Source organism: Podarcis melisellensis (assembly GCF_964234715.1).
Source record: "Podarcis melisellensis genome assembly, chromosome: 13".
NCBI lineage: Eukaryota > Metazoa > Chordata > Lepidosauria > Squamata > Lacertidae > Podarcis > Podarcis melisellensis.
In genome coordinates, this window is record NC_138545.1 from 55,640,276 (window position 1) to 55,665,611 (window position 25,336).

The 25,336-nt window shown below is 46.1% G+C and overlaps 1 protein-coding gene across 5 annotated transcripts in view; it reads left to right on the forward strand.

The window, feature by feature from the left end:
• GRK3 (G protein-coupled receptor kinase 3) overlaps positions 1 to 25,336 on the forward strand; it is a 159,316-nt gene that overhangs the window by 16,015 nt on the left and 117,965 nt on the right. For 4 of the 5 annotated variants that reach the window (XM_081884596.1, XM_081884598.1, XM_081884595.1 and 1 more), the window contains exon 2: positions 19,716 to 19,792. In XM_081884596.1, the coding sequence (XP_081740722.1) occupies positions 19,716 to 19,792 (77 nt within the window). Of the gene's footprint in view, positions 1 to 19,715; positions 19,793 to 22,304; positions 22,420 to 25,336 lie in introns of all 5 variants that reach the window. The other variant, XM_081884599.1, reaches the window with a different exon arrangement.

Sequence of the window (25,336 nt, forward strand, 5' to 3'; positions counted from 1 at the left end):
GGCCTACCTTTCTTGTGGCTTTTGGTTGCTGGAACTGAAAAGGCATTAAAACCTGCAAGTTTGATGTGACGTAATGACCAGATTTCTTGTAAACAGACTACAGTGGTACCTCGGGTTACAGACGCTTCAGGTTACAGACTCTGCTAACCCAAGATGCATTGTTCATTGCTAGTAGAAATTCTGAAACTTTCCTGGGGGAAGTGTGAACAGGGGCGCAGGAGGATTCTGGTGATAAATCAAAAACTAAGAGGCAGAGTTGACTCTTTTATTAGAGGAGGTGAGAAATCACCATTTAGCAATTTCAAATTGAGCCAGCAGAGTTTAGGAAGTACCCACCCTGTATAGCAACCTGTATCAGATCTCCAGAAGTTCCTCCCTCTCTCCAGAGAACTGGTCCAGGAAGATTCCATGGTCAAGGGCACCACTCCAAAGGCATCAGCTGGGGTCATGGGTCTTGGTGAGAGACTTCCATATTCAGGGCTTGACAGATTACAACACAACACGTAGCACTCTGGTCCTCCCCCCCACCCCTGCCATCCCTTGGGTTGTGGGTGGAATGCCAGGGGACAAACCATTCAGAAGAACTTCCTGAGAGTAAGAGCCGTTTGACAGTGGAACGATCTCTCTCAGTAGGCAGTAGACTCTCCTTCCTTGGAGGTTTTGAAATGAAGGTTGGGTGGTCATCTGTCAGGGATATTCTTGAGTTGTGATTCCTGCATTGCAGGGGTTGCACTAGATGACCCTTGAGGGCACATTCTGACTCTACAGTTCTGTGATTTCATGATTCCTTCTGAATGACTTGTCCTGGATTTGATTTTAGTTAAGCTAGCTAATTTGCATAAGTTAATTTGTTTTAGGGGGAGTGAGACAGGCCTGCCCAGGAGTGAGCCCCAGCCAACACTAGGGTAGAGGCATTGGGACATCCAATCTCAGTGATAATGGGCAGGAGGAGGAGTTACACTAAAACTAGACCACGTCATTACCAAGTAGGCCAGTTTAGTCATTGTCTTAAGGCTGTCCCTGCCTCCAGGTCTGGTCCTGACCAGAAGGATGCAGGTATCAACAAGGCCTACAGGACCTCAAGGTGGTGCTGTGTAATACCAGGTAAATGACCAGTAAGACCAGTGCCATCCATAACCTGATTGTGGATAGTAGAATTGACCAGGCATGTATAACAGATACTTGGATGGTCATGGCAGGTGGGCTTTTTCTTGCTGCTGCTTGTCTGCCAGGCTGCTCTTATGCACAGCAACCCGGGTCGTGTGGGCAGGGAGAGAGGGTTGCAGGGATTTTTAGGAAGTCATTACATTTCTATATTTTTATTTAGTGCCAGTAACTGATTTTTGCAGTGCCATTCATTGGTACAAGGTGCCATTTATATTTGACATACTGAAATATATTATCATATAACGATAATATATTTAATGTTAATGACTTCTTTTTTCTACGTATGCATATAGTTTTGTTTATCAAGCTGTGTTTTAGTCACCAAAACAGTTATTAAGTGTTAGACCTATTAGAAGCATTAAATGCATTAAATGAATATTCTCCTATTTTAAATGAAAATTATCTAATATTCTCATTAATTGAGAATATTCTTGAGAATGTTCTCCAAAAGATTATTCTCAAGAATTTAACATCACTAGTGTGAGCCTCTTTTCCACAGACATAGCCTCCATCACGTTCTCCTGGGGCACCTCATGATCTCAGGCTTAAGCACTTAAGAGCTCTTCTGCGCTGACTCTTTGCTGTTTTAAAGAAGAGTAGATATATTAATTGACTCTCTCATGCATTATGAATGAGGACGGGGCACAACTTGTTGATCAGAGGATGGTTTGGAGGAAAACAAGAACAGTTACAGGCTTTGAAAGATGGGAGAGTTTGCCTGGTCAGTGAGAACGGAAGGTGAACACTTTGAAAATATATAAATCTGCAGGGCAGGCCTTCTTGGTTTAAAATTGCTGGTGTTTGGGATAGGAGCTACAGCTGTTGGGTTCCTGTCAACCTTTAACCTGTGGTTAAAGGGTTGCTTTAAAAAAAGAAAGAAAAGTCACTCGCCTCACTCCCTCTCTTCCAGAATCTCTGGAAAGCTGTTGCTAGCAGTGTTGACATTACTTTTTTTCACTTCAAAATAATGAATGAACTTTATGAGACTAATTACCTAAAATGAGAGTTTTGGAAGGCCTTTCCCAGAGAAATGCTTTCAGCTATGAGTATAGAGCATTGTATAGGTGGACACATTTACAAAAGGCTCAGCAATTTCTTCTTGTTTCAAAGAAACTGGCTTGTTTCTGGTATGAACTGGATGTGTTGAACTGGATGGCCTTTGGTGTATCTAGCTTGGAGGTTGGGTTGGAGGTTGCGCTATGAGCAGGCATTGTCAATAATAATAATAATAATTTATTATTTGTACCCCGCCCATCTGGCTGGGTTTCCCCAGCCACTCTGGGCGGCTTCCATAGAAACCAAAAATACACTAAAATATCACAGATTAAAAACTTCCCTGAACAGGGCTGCCTTAAGATGTCTTCTGAATGTCAGGTAGTTATTTATCACTTTGACATCTGATGGGAGGGCGTTCCACAGGGCAGGCGCCACTACCGAGAAGGAGGTGGAGCCAGACTTACAAACCATCTCTTGCCTGATCATCTGTGGTGAGTAAGAATCTCCTCTAGGCAACCAGCTCGGAAGCATGTGTAAACAGAAAGAGACCTGGTTCCTTTGACATGCTACTAATAAGTGACCAAAGGAATACCTGGGTAAACAACCTGAATAAAATGTTTTGTGATCCGGTTATACTTTTGTGATGCTAATTTGCAAGGCAGGGCACCAGTGCCAACTTGCACCTCACTCATTAAAAGCCTGGCACACCTAACCCCAATGTGCTTTATTTGTCCTGATGCACAGAGCACAGCAGATGCCAAAATAACTGCAGTCACAAGGTGACAGAAGAAAGTGGCTGTTGCTCAAAAGAAAGGGCAGGAAGCTTGTAAAGCAACACTCATTTCCAGCTGCTGGGGTTCTTTGGGTGGGAAATCGCTTCTCCCCTCCTGCCCCCCCTTTTGGGATGCCTTCCCTTTTTTTTTGCCAATACATTTTTTATTCAAGTTGTGCAAAAACAAAAAATATAACAATATAAATACATATAAAAACTAGAAATAAACATAAACATACCAATAGCTATATCAGTATACATATACGTATAAATATAATTCATTTACACAATTTATTATTTCCCTTCCCCAAACTATCCAAAAAAAATCATAAAAGAAAATCATAATGTTTTAGGCTCTACCGAGCCTTGGACTCCCCTCCACCCTTTTGGTAAGTGTCAAATAAATTCCGCAATCACGTATTTGATTTTTAATCTTAGAACCAATCGCTGTTAGAATTATTCTAACCCCGCCAGTTCACTTTACAAATTTGTTCCAATATATTTCCAATATTTACTCCAATTTTTCTGAAATTTCTGTTCATCTTGGTCTCGTATTCTACCTGTTAGTCTATCAAGCTCGGCGTAGTTTACCATTTTGACCTGCCAGTCACTTATGCTGGGTATAGTTTCCGATTTCCAATTTTGTGCCAGCATAGTTCTTGCGGCTGTGGTGGCGTAAAGAAATATTGTCTTATCTTCTTTTTTAATTTCTTTGCCCATCATTCCTAACAAAAAAGCTTCAGGTCTTTTGGGAAAGGTATATTTAAATATTTTTTTAAGCTCATTATATATTGATTCCCAAAAGCCTTTCACTTTGTTGCATAGCCACCACATATGGTAAAGATCTCCTTCCGCTTCACCACATTTCCAACATCTCTTATTCTTTAACCTGTACATTTTGGCCAATTTCACCGGCGTATGATACCACCTGTATATCATTTTCCAGATATTTTCTCTCAGTGCCATACAGGCCGTAAACTTTATATTACTATTCCACAGTTCCAACCACCTTTCAAAGTCGATATTCTAGCCGAAGTCAATTGCCCATTTAATCATTGCATCCTTCACCTCCTCATCTTTTGTATGCCACTCTAATAACATATCATATATTCTAGACAATGTTTTGTTCTTGCCTTCTACTACCTCTACGTTAAACTTAGATTTTTTGTCTTCAAAACCTAGTTTCTTTTTGTCTTCTTTTAACAAGTCATTCACCTGGTGATATTGCAACCAACCAGTGAATAAATTTTTTATCTCTTCATAAGGTCTAAGTTTGGGCCCTTGTTCTGTTTTTCTAACAAGTTCTTCATAGGTGGCGTTCTTCTCTTCCATATTGGTTTTCCTAATCGTTAAGGCCTCTATTGGTGAGATCCACCAGGGGGTCTTCCTTTCGAGAAGATTTTTATTTCTCTCCCATACCTGGTATATTGGTCCCCTGAAAATATGGTTTAGGAAGCTCCTGTGGACCTTCACCTTTTCATACCACAGGTACGAGTGCCACCCGTACCTGTTATTAAAGCCTTCCAGGTCCAGTATATCCCTATCTTCCAATTTTATCCAATCTTTTAACCAAAGTAGACACGCCGCTTCATAATATAAGCTCAGATCCGGAAGGGAGAAGCCCCCTCTTTCCTTTTTATCTACCAGTATTTTCATTTTTATTCGTGGTCTTTTCCCCTGCCAGATGTATTTCGCCAGGGCTCTCTGCCACTCTTTACACTGTTTTAAGCCTTTAAGTACGGGAATAGTTTGAAATAAAAACAACATTCTGGGCAGAATGTTCATTTTGACAACTGCTATCCTCCCCAAAAAGGAGAGTTTCATCCTCCCCCAAATTTCCAAGTCTTTCTTTATATTCCTCCAGGTGACCTCATAATTATCCTTGTATAGGTTTAAATTTTTAGCCGTAATCTACACTCCGAGGTATTTCACTTTCTTAACTGCCGTAATTTCCGCCCTTTGTTCTAAATCTATCGTTTCTTCCTTAGTTAAATTTTTAACCAACATTTTGGTTTTATTTTTGTTTACCTTGTTTACCTGCCATTACGTCTGCAAATAACTTATAGTCATTATTTAATAATGAAATTGGCCTGTTAGTTCTTCACTTCCAGAGCATCTACATCTTTTTTAGGAATCAATGTGATATATGCTTCCTTCCAAGTATTCGGGATCCTTCCTTCTTTTAGTATATTATTCATCACTTCGCCTAGCACTGGGGATACTTGGTTACTTAGTGTTTTGTAATATTTGGCCGAAAGGCCATCTGGCCCCGGCGCTTTCCCAGTTTTCATCTTTTTTATAGCCCTCTTTATCTCTTCTTGTGTAATTGTCTGATCTAATGCCTCTTTTTCTTCTTTTAAGATTTGCTTCAGGTGATGTTTTTGCAAAAAGCGATCTATTTCTTGTTCTGTTTCCTTTCCTCTTTTATATAAGTCCTTATAATACTTTTGGAATATCCTTTTTATTTCTTTTGGTTCTTCCACAATCCTTTCTCCTTCCCTTATCTTACAGATCGTGTTTTGTTTCCTCCTTTCTCTTATTTGCCACGCCAAATATTTCCCTATCTTATTTGCAGATTCAAAATTCTTCTGATTCATCATTTTAATTTTCCATTCTATCTCTTGATTAATTATTGTAGAAAATTTGGCTTGTAATATCTTTATATTCTGTTTTGCAGTCTCCTCACTAGGGTTGGTAGTTAATTTTCTTTCGTTTTCCATGATCTGTATTAAGATCTGTTCTTCAATTGTTTCTATGGCCTTATTTACAATCTTCTGATCGTTAAATAAAATTTCATTCATTCTCCATCTGCCTGCTTTAACATCCTTGCCTTTTAGCTCAATGGAAACCGCATTATGATCAGATATAGTTCGTGGAAGAATTTCAGACTTAGTTAAATTCTGTGTCAATTCCTTCGATATCCAGTTGCTATGTATTTTCCCCCCAACTCTGGTTTGGGTTTGAGAAAAAAGTGTATTGTTTTGTAGTGGGGTTTTTGAATCTCCATGCATCGATTAATCCCAAGTTATTGACCATATCAAAAAAAGATCGGGGTAATTTACCTTCTTTCGTCTCTTGCTTTTTTGTTAACTTATCCAAATTTGGAGATACTACCCCATTGAAGTCACCCATTGTCAGGGAACTGCCATCGGAAAGAGAGATGGTGCAGAGGCTCCAGCAGACTCGGAGAGATTCTGCAGCGGAGGAGGGAACCAGCAGGGGGAGAGCAGAAGCTCCGGCAGAAGGGGAGTCGGAGGAGGGAGGGCTCTGGGATACTTCTAGTGAGAATAGTGCAGAGGTAACAAGACCCCCGTTGGCAACTCCCACCCTTCGCCGGAAGCTGTCACGCAGAGAGTCACGAAGGCGCATGTCCGTGAAACAACTTTTATGTTGGCGTAAATTTCGTAGACGCCCACTGTCAGATTCTACCAGCGACTAACAGAGTCACGCCTTGGGAGGCTCCGTTAGTGCCTCGGTTTGGTTGACCAGCCAAACACCAGAGGGATCAAGCTTTTACGCACAAGCAGCTCATTATCCCTTCACAGCAATCTGACAGTCTTTGAAAGCAGCTTGTGCAAGCAGAGGGCATCATGAGCGAACCAGCCGGAACCGCAGGAGCTGGAGCTGGAGCAGGTCCAAGCCTGGAGGAAAGGTACAGGGCGATGGAGGTCCAGCTCGCGCTGCAAACGGCGAGGCTTGAGGAGAGGAGGGCTCAAGATGCGGATAAGGGGAAAACCGCCCCACTTGCCAGAAAGGTGCCTGGATTGGTGCAGAGATTTGGGGGGGATCCCAGGAACTATCAAGCCTTTAGAACGGAGATGCAATATGCTCTCAATCTACTGTTTGATGACTTCACCGATGAGAACTCTAGAGTGGCGTACGTAATTAGCCATCTAGAGGGAGGGGCGAGGGACTGGGTTCGACCCCTGATGGCAGCCAATAATGATATCTTAAAGGACACGAGGAAGTTTTTTCGCGCCATGGACTTGATGTTTTCCAGCGAGATTGAGCAGGGGGTGGTGCGGAGGCAGTTGATGGGGTGCAAACAGGGGAGCCGATCTGTACGTGAATACTGGACTGAGTTCACTATGCTTATTCATAGACGGGTGGGATCTAGCAAGTGAACCTATTCAAATGTTATTTGAAGAAGGGCTCTCTCCGACCGTGAAAGATGAACTTTCCCGGGCGCCCAGGGCGGAGTCTATGGATCAGCTGACTAAATCTGCACTGTCCATAGGAGCGCGCCAAGAAGCAAGAGCTTTGGAAAAGCGGGAAGGAAAGGGGGAACGTTGGAAGGACTTCCGCATTCCAGAGATTCCGGAGCAGTCTTTCCCGCCCGCAGAGCCGATGGAACTGGGAACAGCGCGCGCGCGCGCAGTTTCAAACACCAGTGAAGGGCGGAAGAAGGAGGGAAAGAGTGCCAAGAGATGTTATCTCTGCCAACAGCCAGGGCACTTTGCCAGAGTTTGTCCGCAAAGGAAGGAATGGCAGGGCATGGCGGGAACTGTTGGGGGAAAGGAGGAAGGAGAAATAGAGGAGCAAGTAAAAGCCAACGCCTGGTTGCCAACATCAGGGCACAGCAGCCAGGCCAGGGAGTAGTGAATGTGCCCACGCCGGAACCTCCAAGACCAGCGCTTGTGATAGAGGTGTTGCTGGAACTGTCAAACGGACACCCACTAAAGATAAAAGCGCTATTGGATTCAGGCAGCTCCTGTAATTTCATGAGTAAGGAGTTTGCTGCTGAACACCAGATACAAACTCTCCCATTAAGTAAGCCTTTGCAAGTAACCACGATTGATGGGAGGGAACTGTTGGGGGGAGAAGTGAGCCAACAGACTGTACCAATGATTATGAGGGTGGCAAGACACACAGAACTGATAGCGTTTAATGTAGCCACCTTGGGAGGAGCTCCCATCATTCTGGGAATGAGCTGGCTGGCACTACACGATCCACTAGTAGGCTGGCATCAGAGGGTGGTTTCCTTTGGTTCAGCACATTGCCTAGAACACTGCAAGGAGGGAGAGGGTCAGGCAGGGGCCAGAGCCACTCTAGCAGGGATGGAAGTGACTGACAAGGGGAAGGTGCCACCACAATACGCTGATTTGATTGACGTCTTCAGTGAAAAGGAAGCAGATAAACTGCCCCCGCACAGACCCTTTGACTGTCAAATCACCTTACTCCCAGGAGCACAATTGCCAGTGGGCAAGCTGTATGCCATGTCAGACCGTGAGATGCAGGAGTTAAGGGAGTTCATTGACAAGAACCTCAAGCGAGGTTTCATCAGAGAGTCACGAGCGGTGGGGGGCAGCCCAGTGTTCTTTGTGGACAAAAAAAACACGGGCAAACCCAGGCTTGTGTGTGATTTCAGGGCCCTAAATGCTGTGTCAGAACCAGTGACTTTCCCTATGCCCAGAATTGATGACATTCTGACACGGGTGAGAAAAGGGAAGATTTTTACCAAGCTGGACCTTAGGGGGGCATATAACTTGATACGTGTGAGGAAGGGGGATGAGTGGAAAACCACTATGTTCACCCCCTTGGGGGCGTTTGAGTACCTAGTTATGCCTTTTGGATTACAAGGGGGCTCCGCCTGCTTTCAATCATTCATGAATCACGTCCTGGGGCCATTGCTTTACAAGAACTGCGTGGCGTTCTTAGATGACGTCCTGGTGTACTCAGAGAATGAGGAGCAGCATGTGCGAGATGTTAGAGAAGTACTGAGCAAACTGCGAGAAAATCGGCTGTGGGTGAAACTGGAGAAATGCCAGTTTCATAGCAGGGAGGTGGAATTCCTGGGGTACCGGTTGTCTGACAAGGGGTTGGCTATGGATCCCAGCAAGGTTCAAGTGGTACTGGAATGGAAAACACCAAAGACCAAGAAGGACGTGCAAAGGTTCCTGGGCTTCGGAAACTTCTATAGGAAGTTCATCAAGAACTTTGCCCATTTAACAGCGCCCATCACGGATTGTCTTAGCAGCAAGAAAAAATTTGCTTGGACGGAAGAAGCGCAAGGGGCATTCGAACGATTAAAGGCAGCGTTTGCGTCGGAGGAGCAACTTTTGCACGTGGATCTACGGCAACCAATGCGAGTGGAGACTGACGCGTCAGACCGAGCGGTAGGGGCCGTGCTTCTCCAGCCGGGGAAAGATGCGTCTGAATGGAGACCGTGTGCATTCTTCTCGCGGAAGTTGAACAAATCCGAGAGGAACTACACAGTATACGACCGAGAACTGCTCGCCATTCATGAAGCATTCCGGAGATGGCGGCACTTGCTGATTGGGGCGCAGCACAAGGTTCAAGTCCGGACTGACCACAAAAATCTGGAGTACTGGAGAACAGCCCGAGTGCTGAACCAGAGACAAGTGAGATGGGCCCAGGAGTTCTCCAAATTCAATTTTGAGATTCGTTACATGCCAGGGTCCGAGAACGTAAGGGCGGACGCTCTTTCCAGAAAGCCTGAGTACTTAGAGGGGGAGGGCGCGCCGGAAGCAAGGCACGTAATCCCTGAAGACCGCTGGGTGTGTGGGGCGGCTTTGGTGGGGCAGAAAGAACTGTTAGAGGGTACGGAGAACGACGAATACGCCCAAGAGAAACTCAGAGAACTCAGGAGGACAGAGGAGAACACAGGGGGGTTTGAAGAAAAGAGTGGGGCGTTGTATTACAAAGGGGCACTGTACATACCCGATGGGGAACTGAGGGGCAGAGTACTCAAGCAGTTGCATGATAGCCCCACAGCGGGGCATTTTGGACAGCACAAAACCATGTGGTTGGTTACCAGGGAGTTTTGGTGGCCCAAGGTGAGGGAGGATGTACGGGAATATGTCAGGGGTTGCGACAGGTGCCAGCGAGCGAAAGGGGAGAGGGTGGCGCCAGCGGGGCTCTTACAACCCTTACCCACACCGGAAAGGCCATGGGAGGCAGTCTCCATAGATTTTATGACGGACCTGCCAAAATCCAAGGGCAAAACGGCGGTCATGGTAGTGGTAGATCTATTAACTAAGATGTGTCATTTTATAGCCTGTTCACATGCGGTCACAGCGGAGGAAACCGCCAAGTTGTTCGTAGAGCATATTTTCCGGTTGCATGGCGCCCCCTTGAGGGTGTTTAGCGACAGAGGGAAACAGTTTACTTCCAGGTTCTGGAGGAAACTTATGAGCTTACTGCACGTGGAAATCAATTTCTCCACTGCCCGGCACCCGGAAACAAATGGGCAAGCGGAAAGGGCAAACGGGATTTTACAACAATACCTGAGGTGTTATGTAAAGGACCGAGAAAATGATTGGGTAGATAAGTTACCTCTGGCAGAATTTGCCTACAACAACGCTGAGAACGTGTCCACAGGGCTGAGTCCCTTTCTGGCAAATTATGGGTGTCATCCCAGGGCATTTCCAGGAGAAGGAGGGGAGAGGTGGAGTGTGCCGGCGGCGGAACATTTTGTTGAAGAGATGGAAGCCATCCACCGTCAGCTACAACTTAACTTAGAGAGAGCCAAGGAAGAATATAAAAAGCAAGCAGACAAAAATAGGAGGGAAGGTGAAACTGTAAGGGTGGGAGACCGGGTGTGGCTATCCACCCAGGGACTACCTTTCAAGGGGGGTTGTAAGAAACTGAAACCCAAAAGATTGGGACCCTTTGAGGTCATACAGCAGGTGAACCCAGTAGCATTCAAACTCAGACTGCCCAGTCACATGAAATTGCACCCAGTATTTCACAGGTCATTACTGTCGCCGTACCGAGAGGGACGTGAATGGGGGGGGGAGCGTGAGAGAGAGGTCTCCCGAACGCCCGTGATAGAAGAGAGAGAACGCGACATGAACGTGGCAGGAATCATTGATTCCAGGTGGAAGGGGGATCAGGTGGAATATCTGGTAGAATGGGAGGGGGAAGTAGAGTCGGAAAACACTTGGGTACCCGCTGAGGTAGTCAATGACGAGGTTTTAATAGAAACATTTCATCGGCGTTTCCCAAAAAAACCGCAACCCGTGGCACGATTTAGAAGGGAACACTTTGGGACCACCGATGAGGAAGGAGAGTTTGGAGGGTTCCCAGAGTCAGGGGTGGGTGAGGAAGCCGACTCCGACGAAGAAGAGGAAGACGGGGAGAGAGACGGTACGCCATGGTTAGAAGTGTTTGAATCCTCGGACGACGAGGAGAGTTCCTTTAGGGGCTTTCCGCCCTCACCGCCAGTGGGAGAGGAAGCGGGGGGTGAAGGGGGCCCTGAGGGGGAGGTGGATGTCAGGGAACTGCCATCGGAAAGAGAGATGGTGCAGAGGCTCCAGCAGACTCGGAGAGATTCTGCAGCGGAGGAGGGAACCAGCAGGGGGAGAGCAGAAGCTCCGGCAGAAGGGGAGTCGGAGGAGGGAGGGCTCTGGGATACTTCTAGTGAGAATAGTGCAGAGGTAACAAGACCCCCGTTGGCAACTCCCACCCTTCGCCGGAAGCTGTCACGCAGAGAGTCACGAAGGCGCATGTCCGTGAAACAACTTTTATGTTGGCGTAAATTTCGTAGACGCCCACTGTCAGATTCTACCAGCGACTAACGGAGTCACGCCTTGGGAGGCTCCGTTAGTGCCTCGGTTTGGTTGACCAGCCAAACACCAGAGGGATCAAGCTTTTACGCACAAGCAGCTCATTATCCCTTCACACCCATCAATATCATTTTTTGGTCCATCCATTCCATCAACTTGTTGCCTAATTCAAAAAAGAAAACTGACTTTTTGTCATTTGGTGCATATATTCCAACAACAATTATTTTTTCTCCTTGAAACACCATCTGAACTACAACCAGTCTCCCTTGATCGTCTTTGTACAATAGTTGTGGATCAAATTTTTCCTTTATATATATTACCACCTGTCAGAGCTGCCCGAGGTCCCAGCTCACAAAGGACCAACGCCAGTGCGTTACTATTTACAAAAGTCTTTATTGAAGTTCAGTTTTGATTTCAAAGCCGCGGTGCGCAGCTCTACGTCTCAAACTCTAGACCGCTGAAGCTCCGTCTGAATCTCCTCCCCCCTGACACCAGTTTAAGACTCTAGCCTTGCTCCACCTCTTCCTTTGCTCTTTTCTCCTCTGGGCCCGCCTGTCCGCTGGGGTCTCGCCTCTTCTAGACTCTTCTGACGCTGAGTCCCCTGAGTCTTCCCCCTCCCTCCGGCGGGCTTTAGGACCTGGTTCCCAATCCGGGTTTCCTGCTGTGCCGTGCGCCTGTACATTCGAACTTGGCGCGCGCGCCCAGCCGGCCACCTTCCTCCTGACCGTTACACTGCTCCTGTCACTGCTTCCCCCTTCCGGGAGGCTAGCTGAACCTGACTTCCCCTCCGTTCCCTCACTCTGCGATGGAGGCGTGGCCAGCCCTGACTCATCTTCTCTCCCTGCTGGAGGAGAAGCTGGCCCTGATACATGTGACTCTTCCCCCTCACTACGCTCTGGTGGAGGAGCTGGTCCTGATCTCCCGCTGCTGCTTTGGGAGTCCCCGCTGGCCCCTTGCTTCTGGTGTGTCCCCCCTGGGACCCCCCCTGCCCTGGCCATCGGCGCCACCCTCTGGGAATCTTCTGATTCGCTGGAGAGGCTCATGGAATCTCTCGGGCCACTTTCATACTCCCCTACGCTGCCCTCAGATTCTACCCCTTCGCTCTCCATTTCCTCTCTCCCCTGTGCCTCTGCTCCTGAGCCCGACACCACCCCTCTTTTCTTAACCTTATCCGATGTCACGAAGTCCAATCCTAGTCTCTTGTTGCTCAATACCCTCTTGTGCTTATTTATTACGTGAGTCTCTTGTAGGCAGATTAGGTCCCAGTTCTTTTTCAATAGTACATGTACAATCTGGTTCCTTTTATTTTTATTGTTCAACCCATTCACATTCCAATTTAGTATTTTTAAAGCCATTTGTTGTGTAGTATTAATTAATTTATCAAATCTAGATAAGATCTACTGTTCCTTGTCTTCTTTCTCTACTTCTTCCCTTTCTCCTATTGAGCTTTCCTCTCTTTCTTCTTCACTCCCCTCGCCCTCCCCCTCCTCCCCCTGCTGCTCCCCCACCTCCCCCCCACCATCTTTCCCAGATCCTTCTCGTATCTCCTTGCAAATTTTTGAAGTTCTGAAATGGTAGACAGTTTAAACCTTTTTTCCTTAAAATAAAATGAAATACCTTCCGGAAACTCCCATCTATACAGGATCCCATTTTTCTTCAATTGATTTGTTAATTTTTTATATGGGTCTCTCCTTCGAAGAAATCTCGAAGGAATCTCTTTAAATATGATAATTAGATTTCCTTCAATATATAGCCTTTTGTTATAGTTCTGTTTCAATATTTCATTTCTTATCTCCAACGAGTTAAACATGGCTAATACATCTCCTGGCAATTTTTTCCCTTTGGCTTTAGCCGATTTTGGCCTTATTCGGAAGATATTTGCTAAATAGTGGTTTATCTCTTCTTCCTTCCTGTCTAACCAAATTGCCAACTCTTTCACCACTTTAGCTCTAATGTTCTCATTTAAGTTCTCCAGTATTCCTCTAAATTTCAAATTTGATTGGTTTTGTCTCATCTGCGTCATAGCCATGTTATCCAACAGCTCTTCCTGTATCTTTCCTATCTCTTTAACTTCTACTCTGATCCTGTCCACCTCCTTCTTACTGTCTTTCGTATCTTTTTGCACCCTTTTCATTGAATCCTCCAGAACCTTAGCTCTTACTGATAAATCTTTAACTTTTCCTGTCAATTCACCCACCACTCCCTCCAATTTCTTGTCTAAAGTATTTTGTACTTCTAATAGCTTTCTCTCAATATATTGTTCATTATTTTTAAATTCTTTTCTTATTTCGGCCATCAAGCTGTCATAGTCTCTGATTTCTTTCGCCTCCTTCCCCTCTTCTTGTCTCGATGGCCTCCTTTCCGCTGGTGTTCCCACCCCCTTTTTTGATCCGTTTGTCATTTTGTATATTTAGTATTAATTCCTCCTTTGACGCAGAAAAAGTAGGATATAAAGGTGACAAAACCAGCGTCTCTCAAATATTGCAGAGAGGGTCCAAAGTTTACCTATACTGGGTTAATAAAGTATAGAAGATAGCGCTGGAATGAGGTGCCAGGGGATAACACAGTTTTAAAGGCACATAAATGAAGACACGTAGTTAAATCTTTAAGGTCTTGAGGGTGAGTATAGTGAGAGTCTCAAACCACAGAAACATGTCCAAGCAGGATGCCTTCCTTGAAGGGAGCTGCTTGAAACAACATTAGCTTGAGTTTGAGCTACAGAAATGAGTGTGCCAGAACGGGACCAACCTTGGATGAACCAGGCTACTGGGTCAGCCAGAGCTCCTCTGTAGCCCTTGGCATCATCTCTGGTGGAATAGAGAAGTGTGTCACCGTGCCACACCTTAGATCTTTATGCACCTCTCCTGCTGGGCAGGTAGACATCTTAGCATGGCAGCAGCAGCAGGTGGTCTGGCTGCCTTCAAGCAGAACTAGGAAGCAGTCCCAGCTGTGCACAGAGGGCAGTTCTGCTGCTTTGACAAGCTGCCTGCCAGGCTTTGACCAGGGCCAGGCTACAGGCAGGCCTGGTTGTTTGTCCAAGTAGAAGCAAATGTCTTAAGATTTGGCTTTCTGTCCATCACTGCCTAAGAAATGCAAACAGGTCCTTGCTAGTGTGGTTTTCTGTGTGCAAGATATTCTCATGGTCTCCTTACAAAGTCCTTTCCTCAGCATCTTCTTTCAGCCCCCACTGAAATATGCAGGCATGATTCATTCCTACTATCTCCACATGTGACTAATGTGCCGATCCTCATTTATTTGAACAAATGGCAGGTCTTGTGTTCCCTTTGGGAAGAAGCACCTCTCCATTTCTTAAGAACACAAGAAGAGCCTGCTGGATCAGACCCAAAGGGGCATGTCTCACCCAACATCCTGTTCTCAGTGTGGTGTAGTGGTTAAGAGCGGTGGACTCGTAATCTGGTGAACTGGGTTCGTGTCTCCGCCCCTCCACATGCAGCTGCTGGGTGACCTTGGGCTAGTCACACTTCTCAGAAGTCTCTTAGCCCCACTCACCTCACAGAGTGTTTGTTGTTGGGGAGGAAGGGAAAGGAGAATGTTAGCTGTTTTGAGACTGCTTAGGGTATTTCTGCCTCAGACCGTGGAGGCCTAGCTTAGCTTTAAAGTCTCCTCTCCCTTAAAGACTTCCTGTAGTTGCAAAACATGGCCAAGTCCTAGCTGCCTCATGTTTCCTACTGAGTTGGGGAGGCAGAAGATCAAACCTTCTCAAGCTGGTCCTAGTCTGCCCTTGTGTTTTCCACCCCCATTGTTCTGCCCAGACACTGAGGTCCAGCTCCGAGGGCCTTCTGGTGGGTTCCCTCACTGCAAGAAGTGAGGCTACAGGGAACCAGGCAGAGGGCCTTCTCAGTAGTGGTGCCTGACCTGTGGAATATCCTCCCATCAGATGTCAAGGAAATAAACAACTATCTTTTAGAAGACATCTGAAGGCGGCAGCCCTGTTTAGGGAAGTTTTTAATGTTTGATGTTTTATTCTGTTTTTAATCTGTTTTAATCTGTTTGGAGCTGCCTAGATGGGCGGGGTATTTTATTTATATATATATATATATATATATATATATATATATATATATATATATATATATATATATGCAGGTTTTGGTGTCCTCGGGTGTCTTCCCGTGTAAAAGTTGGGGTGTCTAGGCGACGTTTCGACGAGGTCTCACTCGTCATCTTCAGGCTGGTGCTTCCGGCTTCTTGTTACTGGAACAGAGCAGGATCTCAGTGTTTGAGTTCCTATAAATACTGTTGAGGGGGTGTGGTGTATAGCCTCCAATGTTCTGGGCAGAGAGGAAGTTCCCAGGCTAGTGTGCCTTTTCTTCTTTTGTTCCTTAATTACCTGAGGGATATCTTGAGTGATTTCTTGAGTGATATCCTGAGTACCACTTAGGTGGGTCATTAGGTGTGGATTAGTTGCTAAAGTCTTTGTGTCTTGACCTCTTGAACTTTGTGACCTCTTGAACAAAGTTCAAGAGGTCAAGACACAAAGACTTTAGCAACTAATCCACACCTAATGACCCACCTAAGTGGTACTCAGGATATCACTCAAGAAATCACTCAAGATATCCCTCAAGTAATTAAGGAACAAAAGAAGAAAAGGCACACTAGCCTGGGAACTTCCTCTCTGCCCAGAACATTGGAGGCTATACACCACACCCCCTCAACAGTATTTATAGGAACTCAAACACTGAGATCCTGCTCTGTTCCAGTAACAAGAAGCCGGAAGCACCAGCCTGAAGATGACGAGTGAGACCTCGTCGAAACGTCGCCTAGACACCCCAACTTTTACACGGGAAGACACCCGAGGACACCAAAACCTGCATTCCTGTACCCGTGAAAATCTACGAAAGCATATATATATATATATATATATATATATATATATATATATATATGGAAAACAGGGGGACTCTCATCACACTTGCACACTCTGCATAAGCAAATGAACCACAACTCATTTGTAAGACAAACCAATCCTCACATCTGGTCACTCACGCAAAGGCAAAGAACCGTTTCTGCTGATGGCATTTAAACATGAGCTTGCAGTAATACTTGTTGTGAGAGGTGGGGATCTTAGCAGGAAGAGGGCAACCCAAATGATCAAGGGTAAGGAGCAACTTCCCTGTGAAGAAAAGTTACAGTATTTGGAACATTTTACTTTAGCGAGTGGTTTAGAGGTACTGTATATAAAATTATGCATTGTGTGAAAAAAGTTTAATAGAGAGATGGTTTTCTTCCTCTCTTGTAACACAAGAGCCCAACTGAGAGATCCACTGAAGCTGAATATGGAGAAATTAATGACAGGCAAAATGAGGGACTTCTACACACAGCACATAGTTAAACTGTGACCTTTATTCCCACAACAGTTATTGATAGCTACCAACTCGGACGGCTTTATAAGGGGACTGGGCAAATTCATGGAGGATAAGGCTATCGCTGGCTACTGTCAAGGGCCCTTGCCAGCCAAAGGAGTACAAAATTGACACATAGTCATTTCTACATACCCACCCCTCCACCAGTTTATGCACTGTGAAGAATCCCCCACTTCTGTATGATCCCTATAAGTATATTTATAACCACCAAAGGCTATCTCTTGGATTTTGTGTGAAGGAATTCTTAAGAACTTGGAAACTCAGGCAAAAGTTGAACAAAGAAAGATTTATTTTACAGAACAAAGTGGATAAAACAAAGGTTATATCAGGAAGGAATGTTCTTTCAGAAAATGATTAACTTAATAATTATATTAAAACTAATGGATGTGACAGGCTTCTAATCAAGCACAGCTTCTTTTAAACTTCAGTTGCTTATATTCAGTTATTACGTTTCAGGTAGATGTTACAGGTTTCTAGACTAGATGGTAAATGCTCAGCTTATTTTCAGTTATTTCACTTCAGTTCCTTAACTCAGTTGTTGTGTTTGTGGCGTTTGCCCTCCTGTAGGTGTGTGACATCATACTGGGTCATAAGGAAAGGGTTAACTAAGTGTAAAATGATTAACCAATAGGAACCCAAGGGGAGGTGTTAGAGTTAGAGTTGTTAAGAAGTGAGTCTGGAGTTAGAGAAGAGAGAGGGAGGATAAGTCGGTGGGTTGGGCAAGTCTGATGTGAGAGAGTGAGAGAATCTGTTAAGAGGAGTCAGTTAAACAGTTGGGATAATAAGTCAGAAGGTATTAGGAAGGTATAGGCTGTAAAGAAACTAAGGTTAAGAGACTGACAAGAAAAAATATCTGAAACCATAAACTTGTTAATGCTTATAAAATAAACTTGGTTATTTGGTTCAATTTTTAAAACTGTCTGGACTCAGTGTGTACCCGAGAGTAACGGGTTGGTGGCAGCGGGGAAGCGAGCACAGTAGTGGCTAGGGATCAATAGACTGTCAAATGTCCGGGGACACTGTGTGTTCGTCATAGTGTTATATCTTAATACTTTGGTTCTTAAACCAGGTGGTACTTTCTGTCAGTTACCCAACCTTTTAACAGTCACACCCCTGAGGTGCTTCAAGTAATACAACAGACCCAGGGGATCCCCACACCCCTCTTAACTGGACTTAGGTTCTTCTTTTCTTTCTAGAATATGTCTCCTCTCCTGACTGGAAGGAGACCCAAGGAGACAGCTTCTACTTCTCCTGGCTCATGCTCAGCCCTCCAACTCCTGTCTGAATACTCTCCCAACACACACAACATTGTCTTCTAGCCTAAGCTCAGAGGCTCTTTTCTCTAGCTGTAGATATTTTCCTTAGGGTAGATGTTCCACACACTGATCAGAACCAAATCTCTCCATCTCCATCTCTCAGAAACAACTCCTTTTATTCTCCCTCTCCACCCCCTCTGGCTTGGTGGCCAATCAGAGAGAGGCTCCAGCCCACTGGTGGAATTCTGAGGCACTGCATCCCCAGATCCTGGTCTCACTCTGCTGTCCATCACATGCACCTTCCCTGTTGGGCTGCATGCACACAGGTGGAGACTACAGCTGCATAAGAAATGCCTCTGTTCTTCCCTCTTCAAACTCCTCCTGGTTCTGGGAGAGGGTGGGGAAGCATTTGGCCCTTCACTTGCCTGACCTGCCTCTTCCTCCTCATCTACCAACCCATCTTGAACTCTACCCTCCAACTCTGAAGGTTTTCCTGCCTTTGCCTCTTGCCTCCTGGCTGGTTCACAGGGCCCCTCTCCCGAGTCAGCCAGCAGCCCCTTTCCCCTGGTGCACACTCGTCTGGGTCCTGCCATTCCTCACAGCTACTAGTCATGATGGTTATATTCTGCCTCTGGTACTGGAGACAGTGTGCCTCAAAACCAGTTGCTGCGGAACAACAGCAGGAAGGGGCAGTTGCTAATGCTGTGTGTGTTTGTGGGCTTCTCAGAGTCATGTTTACAGAAGAAGAGCCCTGCTGGATCAGGCCAGTGGGTGTCCATCTAGTCCAGCATCCTGTTCTCACAGTGCCAACCAGATACCCCAGTGGGAAGCCCACAGGCAGGATGCAAGCCCCACAGCACTCTACACAATTGCGATTCTCAGCAACTGATATTCAGAGGCATACTGCCTCCGACCATGGAGGTTAGAGATGGGGAAAGAGGGGGGGGGATTTCAGGAGTAAAGCTGAATGGCCTGGTGGGAGAAAGTGGAGTTAGAGAGATGGCGTCAGAATAATGCAGGATATGTGGGGGAGGCCAGAGAAGGCCATATGCAATGAAATTTGAAATTTGCAAATTATTTTTGCCTACAGTCTCCCCCTCCAACTGCCATCAAATCACCAATCATGTATTTTTCCACTGACATAACTGATCTGAATTCCCTGATCTGGTGGTTTCCAGTACTGCTGTGGTACAAAAACATAGAATTGAGGCACAGATCCTTAGGGATCCTCACAATTATTTAAAAGGGATCCCCTCCAAACCACCAACAAATCTGTTGGGAGAGGAGCAAGCAAAGTGGGTGGTGCCCACGGCCCTCTCTCAAAATCCCAAATATGTCTACTGGCCTCCAAAAGGTAGCAACCACTAATACTCACATACATGCATGTGAAAGTGAATCCCATGCAGACATTTTCTGTTTAATTTATGCATTTCTGATTGAAAACCAAAACCCCAAATCCTTCAGGATGACATCTTCAGGGTTTTGTAGTTGATTTGGCCTGTTGTTCACCATATCTATCTTTTAAAGGTACCTTTTTATACCTCTCTTTCCTCATTTCCTTGTTGTGTGTGTGGTTGCAAGGAGTAATGTGTGTCTGTGATTTCTCTTTCAGTATCCGCAGCGTGATGCAGAAGTATTTGGAGGAGAGAGGTGAATTAACCTTTGACAAGATTTTTAGTCAGAAGATTGGTAAGCCGCCATGTGCTTTTTTTTACTCCTCCCACGCTGATGTTCAGAACTGCATGCTATAAATTGGTGTTTTCCAAAATATGGATATCTGGGGCAGAGTTGTGTGCTTTCCTGAGAGGAAATTGGGAGGCAAATGGTGCTTCACCTACAAAGCAAGATGTGAGATATATTTTTGATAATGTGACAGAACAATGGGCTGCGAGTTAAGAGCCCAGTTGGTTTTTGATTCTGGGATTTTTGTTGGAATTTGGGGTGCAACTCAGCTGGCAGAAAAGGATTTGCATGGGCTTAAAACAGCAAGAGACCTCCTGACTATCCCTGTACCTTTGACCTCTGTGCTGACCTCCCTATCCTTCAAAGTTTGGATTGATACAGCTTAGGTTGCAGCCTGTTTAGAGCTCCCTCCTCCTCCTTACACTTCTCTCTTGGACCACAGAGAAAAAATTATCACTGTCTTTGTCTTTTCTAGACTAGTTAGTTAGTTTAGAAACATTTATTTCCAAGTTATGTACTTCCTATGATAAGCAACTTTGTTATTTTTCTTACTCTGCAAGCATCTCCGTCTGTGTGATGGCAACAGGTAAAGTCTGCTCTCCAACCAGACTCACAAGCCATACTCTGCACACGGTGCGTAACAACAGACTCCCAATAAATCTGTCCTCTTGGCTCAGGGATAGGACTGTGCTTTCTTGGCAAGGGTGGGGCTTTTGACATTTCCCACTGGATCAGCTATGTGTAGCAGCTTTCCCCAACCTGGTGCCCTCGAGATGCTTTGGGCTACAACTTCCATCATCCATGACAATTGGCTGTGCTGCTTGGGGCTGATGGGAGTTGACCTCTGGAGGGCTCCAGGTAGGGGGAAGGTTCAGCTGAAGCCTGGGCCTGTGATCTAACACCTCCCTTGTGGTTGTGAGAAGGGGTGTCAGTCTTCCATGGGGCCTCCCCAGTCTGAGGAACATAGACTGATGGATGCATCCAGTAAGGTGGCTCATGTCCAGGATGGTAACTTGATTGCTCAAGGCATGCCTTAGTCTCTCTCACCACCACAACATCATACAGTTTGGAAATGTTTGCCTTGTCTATTTTTGTGGAACCATAGTTCTAACTGTGGCTTAGCAGTGCAAGTGGTTGGGATTGCAGTCTCAAATCTTCCATTCTTGGGCAAGCTGATTGAGCAGGTGGTTCCTGAACAACTCCAGGTACTCCTGGAGGATGCAGACCATTTGATCCCTTCTAATTGGGATTCAAGCCTCATCATGGGACTGAAACTGCCTTGGTTGTGCTGGTTGTTGATCTCTGGTGGGCTAGGGACAAAAGTGAGAGCTGTTTCCTAGTTTTGCTGGATCTCTCAATGGCCTTTGACACCATCAACCATAACATCCTTCTGGACCATCTAGAAGAGCTGGCGGCACTGTCCAGAAAGTGGGGGGGGGGAGATGAGTGTTCAGACCCCAGGCTCTTACTTGTGGGGTGTCTTAGGGTTTCGTCCTCTCCCCCATGTTTTTTAATATCTATATGAAGCCGCTGGGAGTGATCATTAGGGGGTTTGGGTTGAGTGTTCATCAGTGTGTGGATGATACCCAGCTCTACCTCTCTTTTAAGTCAGAACCAGTGAGGGCAGTGAAGGCCCTGTGTGAGTGTCTGGAGGCAATTGGAAGATGGATGGCAGCTAATGGACTGAGGTTGATTCCTGACAAGGCAGAAGTGCTGTTTTGGGGGGACAGGGGGCAGGCAGCTGTAGGGGACTCCTTGGTCCTGAATGGGGTATCTGTGCCCCTGAAGGACCAGGTGTGCAGCCTGGGAGTCATATTGGACTCACAGCTGTCCATGGAAGCGCAGGTCAATTCTGTGTCCAGGGAAGCTATCTACCAGTTCCATCTGGTACGCAGGCTGAGATCCTATCTGCCAAAGACTGTCTTGCCAGAGTGGTGCATGCTCTAGTTATCTCCTGCTTGGACTACTCCAATGCACTCTATGTGGGGCTACCTTTCAAGGTGAGCCAAAAACTACAACTAATCCAGAATGTGGCAGCTAGACTGGTGACTGGGAGTAGCCACCAAGACCATATAACACTGGTCCTGAAAGATCTCCCAGTACATTTCCAAGCACAATTCAAAGTGTTGGTGCTGCCCTTTAAAGCCCTAAACGGCCTCGGCCCAGTATACCTGAAGGAGTGTCTCCACCCCCATCGTTCAGCCCAGACAATGAGGTCCAGTTCTGAGGGCCTTCTGCTGGTTCCCTCACTGCGAGAAGCGAGGTTACAGGGAAGCACTCGCTCGCTGGATCACATCGGATCACTCACATTGTCGTGGTGAGTGGTGCCCTAAACCTAGGTGCACTAAACCTAGTCTGCCTCCCTTTCCCCCTGACCACCCAGTAGTCGTAAAAGAAAATTGAAGTTTAGAACAGGGAATATATGGACTTTGTCGGATAACACAGATAATAAGCATCCCGAACGCCTAACTTGCCATCATTGCAAGACAGCTGTGACGTTTTAACATTGATCATGCAGCGCTTCAAGAAACTCGAAGATCAAGTGAGGGACTACTGAAGAAAGAAAAAGGAGGCTACACATTTTTCTAGAAAGATGTACCTGAACAAGAACATCAAATACATGGGGTAAAAAGGTAAAGGAACCTCTGACCGTTAAGTTCAATCACGGACGACTCTGGGGTACTCATCTTGCTTTACTGGCTGAGGGAGCCGGCATACAGCTTCCGGGTCATGTGGCCAGCATGACTAAGTTGCTTCTGGCGCATGCAAATGCCGTTTACCTTCCTGCCGGAGCGGTACCTATTTGTCTACTTGCACTTTGTGCTTTCGAATGGCTAGGTTGGCAGGAGCGGGGACCAAGCAACGGGAGCTCAACCCATCGCAGGGATTCAAACCGCCGACCTTCTGATTGGCAAGCCCTAGGCTTTGTGGTTTTAGACCACAGCGCCACCCATGTCCCTTAGATGTGGTAGTGTGATGGCCTGGGAATCTGATTAAGAGGCTGAACCTGAGGAATCCCAGCCTGCACAGGAGTCCCCGCCTCCAGGGCCGGCTGAGCCAGGGCAGGGGCTTGAATCTGAAGGGCCCGCACCTGTGCCGGATCCTCAGGAGCAGACACCAGATGAATCCACTCTGGCTCCGGAGGTGATTGAGGACCCATTGCCTGCAGGTGCGCCTCTCCCAGCCCTGTCAGGGGAAGGTGAAGCTGCCCCTGGGTCCAGTAGCCCTCCAGCCTCTCCTGAGCTGCAGAGGCTGAGGGAACTAAGTTCTCTCAGGAGGAGTGCTCGCCTCCAGGCCAGGAGAGGCGAGTCACCCAGGGCCGCCCTATGCCTCAGAGCAGATAAAGGCCAGTCAGCCTAGTCCCAGGTTGTGGGAGCAACGTCGTTGGAAACCTGTTCCTACCAGCACCCAGACCTGCTCTTCCGGAGTTCCTGACCACGCCTGGCTTCTTGCCTTGGACCCTACCTTGCCCTTGATGGACAGCCTCCAGACCCTCGACCCAGGACCGGACTCAGACCTCGCCGCATGGTAACACCCCCCCCCCGGGACCAGCACAGGTAGGCTTTGCTATTAAAAATGATCTTGTGAGGCTCTTGTCAGAAGTTATCTCCTGCTTGGACTACTGCAATGCGCTCTACCTGGGGCTACCTTTGAAGGTGATCCAGAAACTACAACTAATCCTGAAAGACCTACATTGGCTCCCATTACGTTTTTAAGCACCATTCTGGCTGTTCCCTCACTGTGAGAATTGAGGTTACAAGGAACCAGGCAGAGGGCCTTCTCAGTAGTGGCACCCACCCTGTGGAACGCCCTCACATCAGATGTCGAGGAAATAAACAACTACATGACTTTTAGAAGACTTCTGAAGACAGCCCTGGGTTTGGTCAGTCAGCCAGTTACAAATCCACTGAGTGGTAGCATAGTCAAGACCGCATTTTACCAGCTTCTTTACAAGAATATCATGGGGCGCCTTGCTGAAATCAAGGTAGCCTACATCCACTAGGGCTGGGTGATACCTGGTTTTCAACATCATGATATGTAACCAGTTAAATTTTGTGATATTTCAGTATATCACAATATCTGAAATAAGGCTGGAGCTATGTAGAGGTGAACATGGTCCTGGCAACTGCTATTACTTATGGCTCTAACTCTAAAACTGATAAAATTTTACTTAACGTATTGTTACAATTGTTATGTTATAGTACTACTGTGCCGATAATAGCACATTTTCTCTAAAATTAAAGTTGTGGAAGTAATTAGAAGCTAGATACCAAAGGTTCCCTAAACATTTAATTACATTACTAAACAAGAAAAGAGCAAATTCAATGTCAAACTTTTAGATATTCAAATATAATTCACTATCAAGTCTTAGTTGAATGTATACATCGCACAACACCAGTTATTTGATTGTTTGTTAATTTTCTTTTCTAAACAAGGCCAAAATAGAAAGAATGGAATGGATAAATTTTAACAGAACAAAAATATAAACAAAATTTATATTTTTATTGCCAAGAAAATTTGCATTTCTTTTATAAACCAGGCCAAACCGGAAAGCATGGATAAAATTTTACAGAACAAAAACTATTAAACGCAATTTATTTTTTTTGCAAGTGAAATTTGCATTTTGGCGTTTTCTGGCAATAGAGATGCCCTTTGTATTTGAAGAACATTTCCAGCCGAGCTGAACACACTTTCAGATTGCACACTTGTTCTTGGAATAGCCATAAACTTATTTGCAAGCTCCTTCAAGATTGGGAAGGATGCCTAATGCGCCTTCCACCCCATCCAAGGGCATTTGTAAGTGTCCACTCTTGGCGTAGAAAATGGGCAGCATAAGGAGGTGGGGGGGAGACCGAGAAGAGGCTCAAACGCAAAGCGGGGGGGGGGTGTCTTTTACTCTGAAGCAACTTGCAAGCCAACAAGCATCTCAAGAGCGTATTTCCCTCCTGTTTGCATCAGGGAGGGGAGAGCTGAAGACTGGCAGTTAACCTGAGACTGTGGGCTGCTTCTTCCCCAAAGAAAGGCGCGTACACAACAAACACTGGGTTTCCCCCCTTTTATTCTGAAGAGACATCTGAAAACACACACAGAGAAGCAGGGAAGGCGAATTGGGGCTCGTTCACAGAGCAAGAAAGGGAGAGAGAGAGCGTGCAAGCGAAGCCCTGCAGGGCAGACTGAGCTCAAGAAACCTGGGGCTCCCGAAGCCTCTCTGGATATGGAGATTGAACCTGGAGGCCCATTGCCTGACTAGGATGTGCTCTGCCACAGAGGTGTAGCCCTTCCCACCAAGCAGGCCAGGTTTTGCACACGGAAAGTTGAAGGGAACATTCCTTGCCTCAGGCACTTGGCTAGCAGGCCCATAAAGCACGCTCCTTCCTTGCCCAGCTCCATGACGGATTGTTGGAACAGAATGCCAGATGCGTTGCTCTGGAGAACGAGCCCATCCTGCCCTGTCAAAGCAAAACTCTTGTTAGTGTTTCTGTCTCCCTGACGCAGCACACCTTCTGAATAATCCATGCATTGTTGCCTAGTATTGGTCAAATATGCACA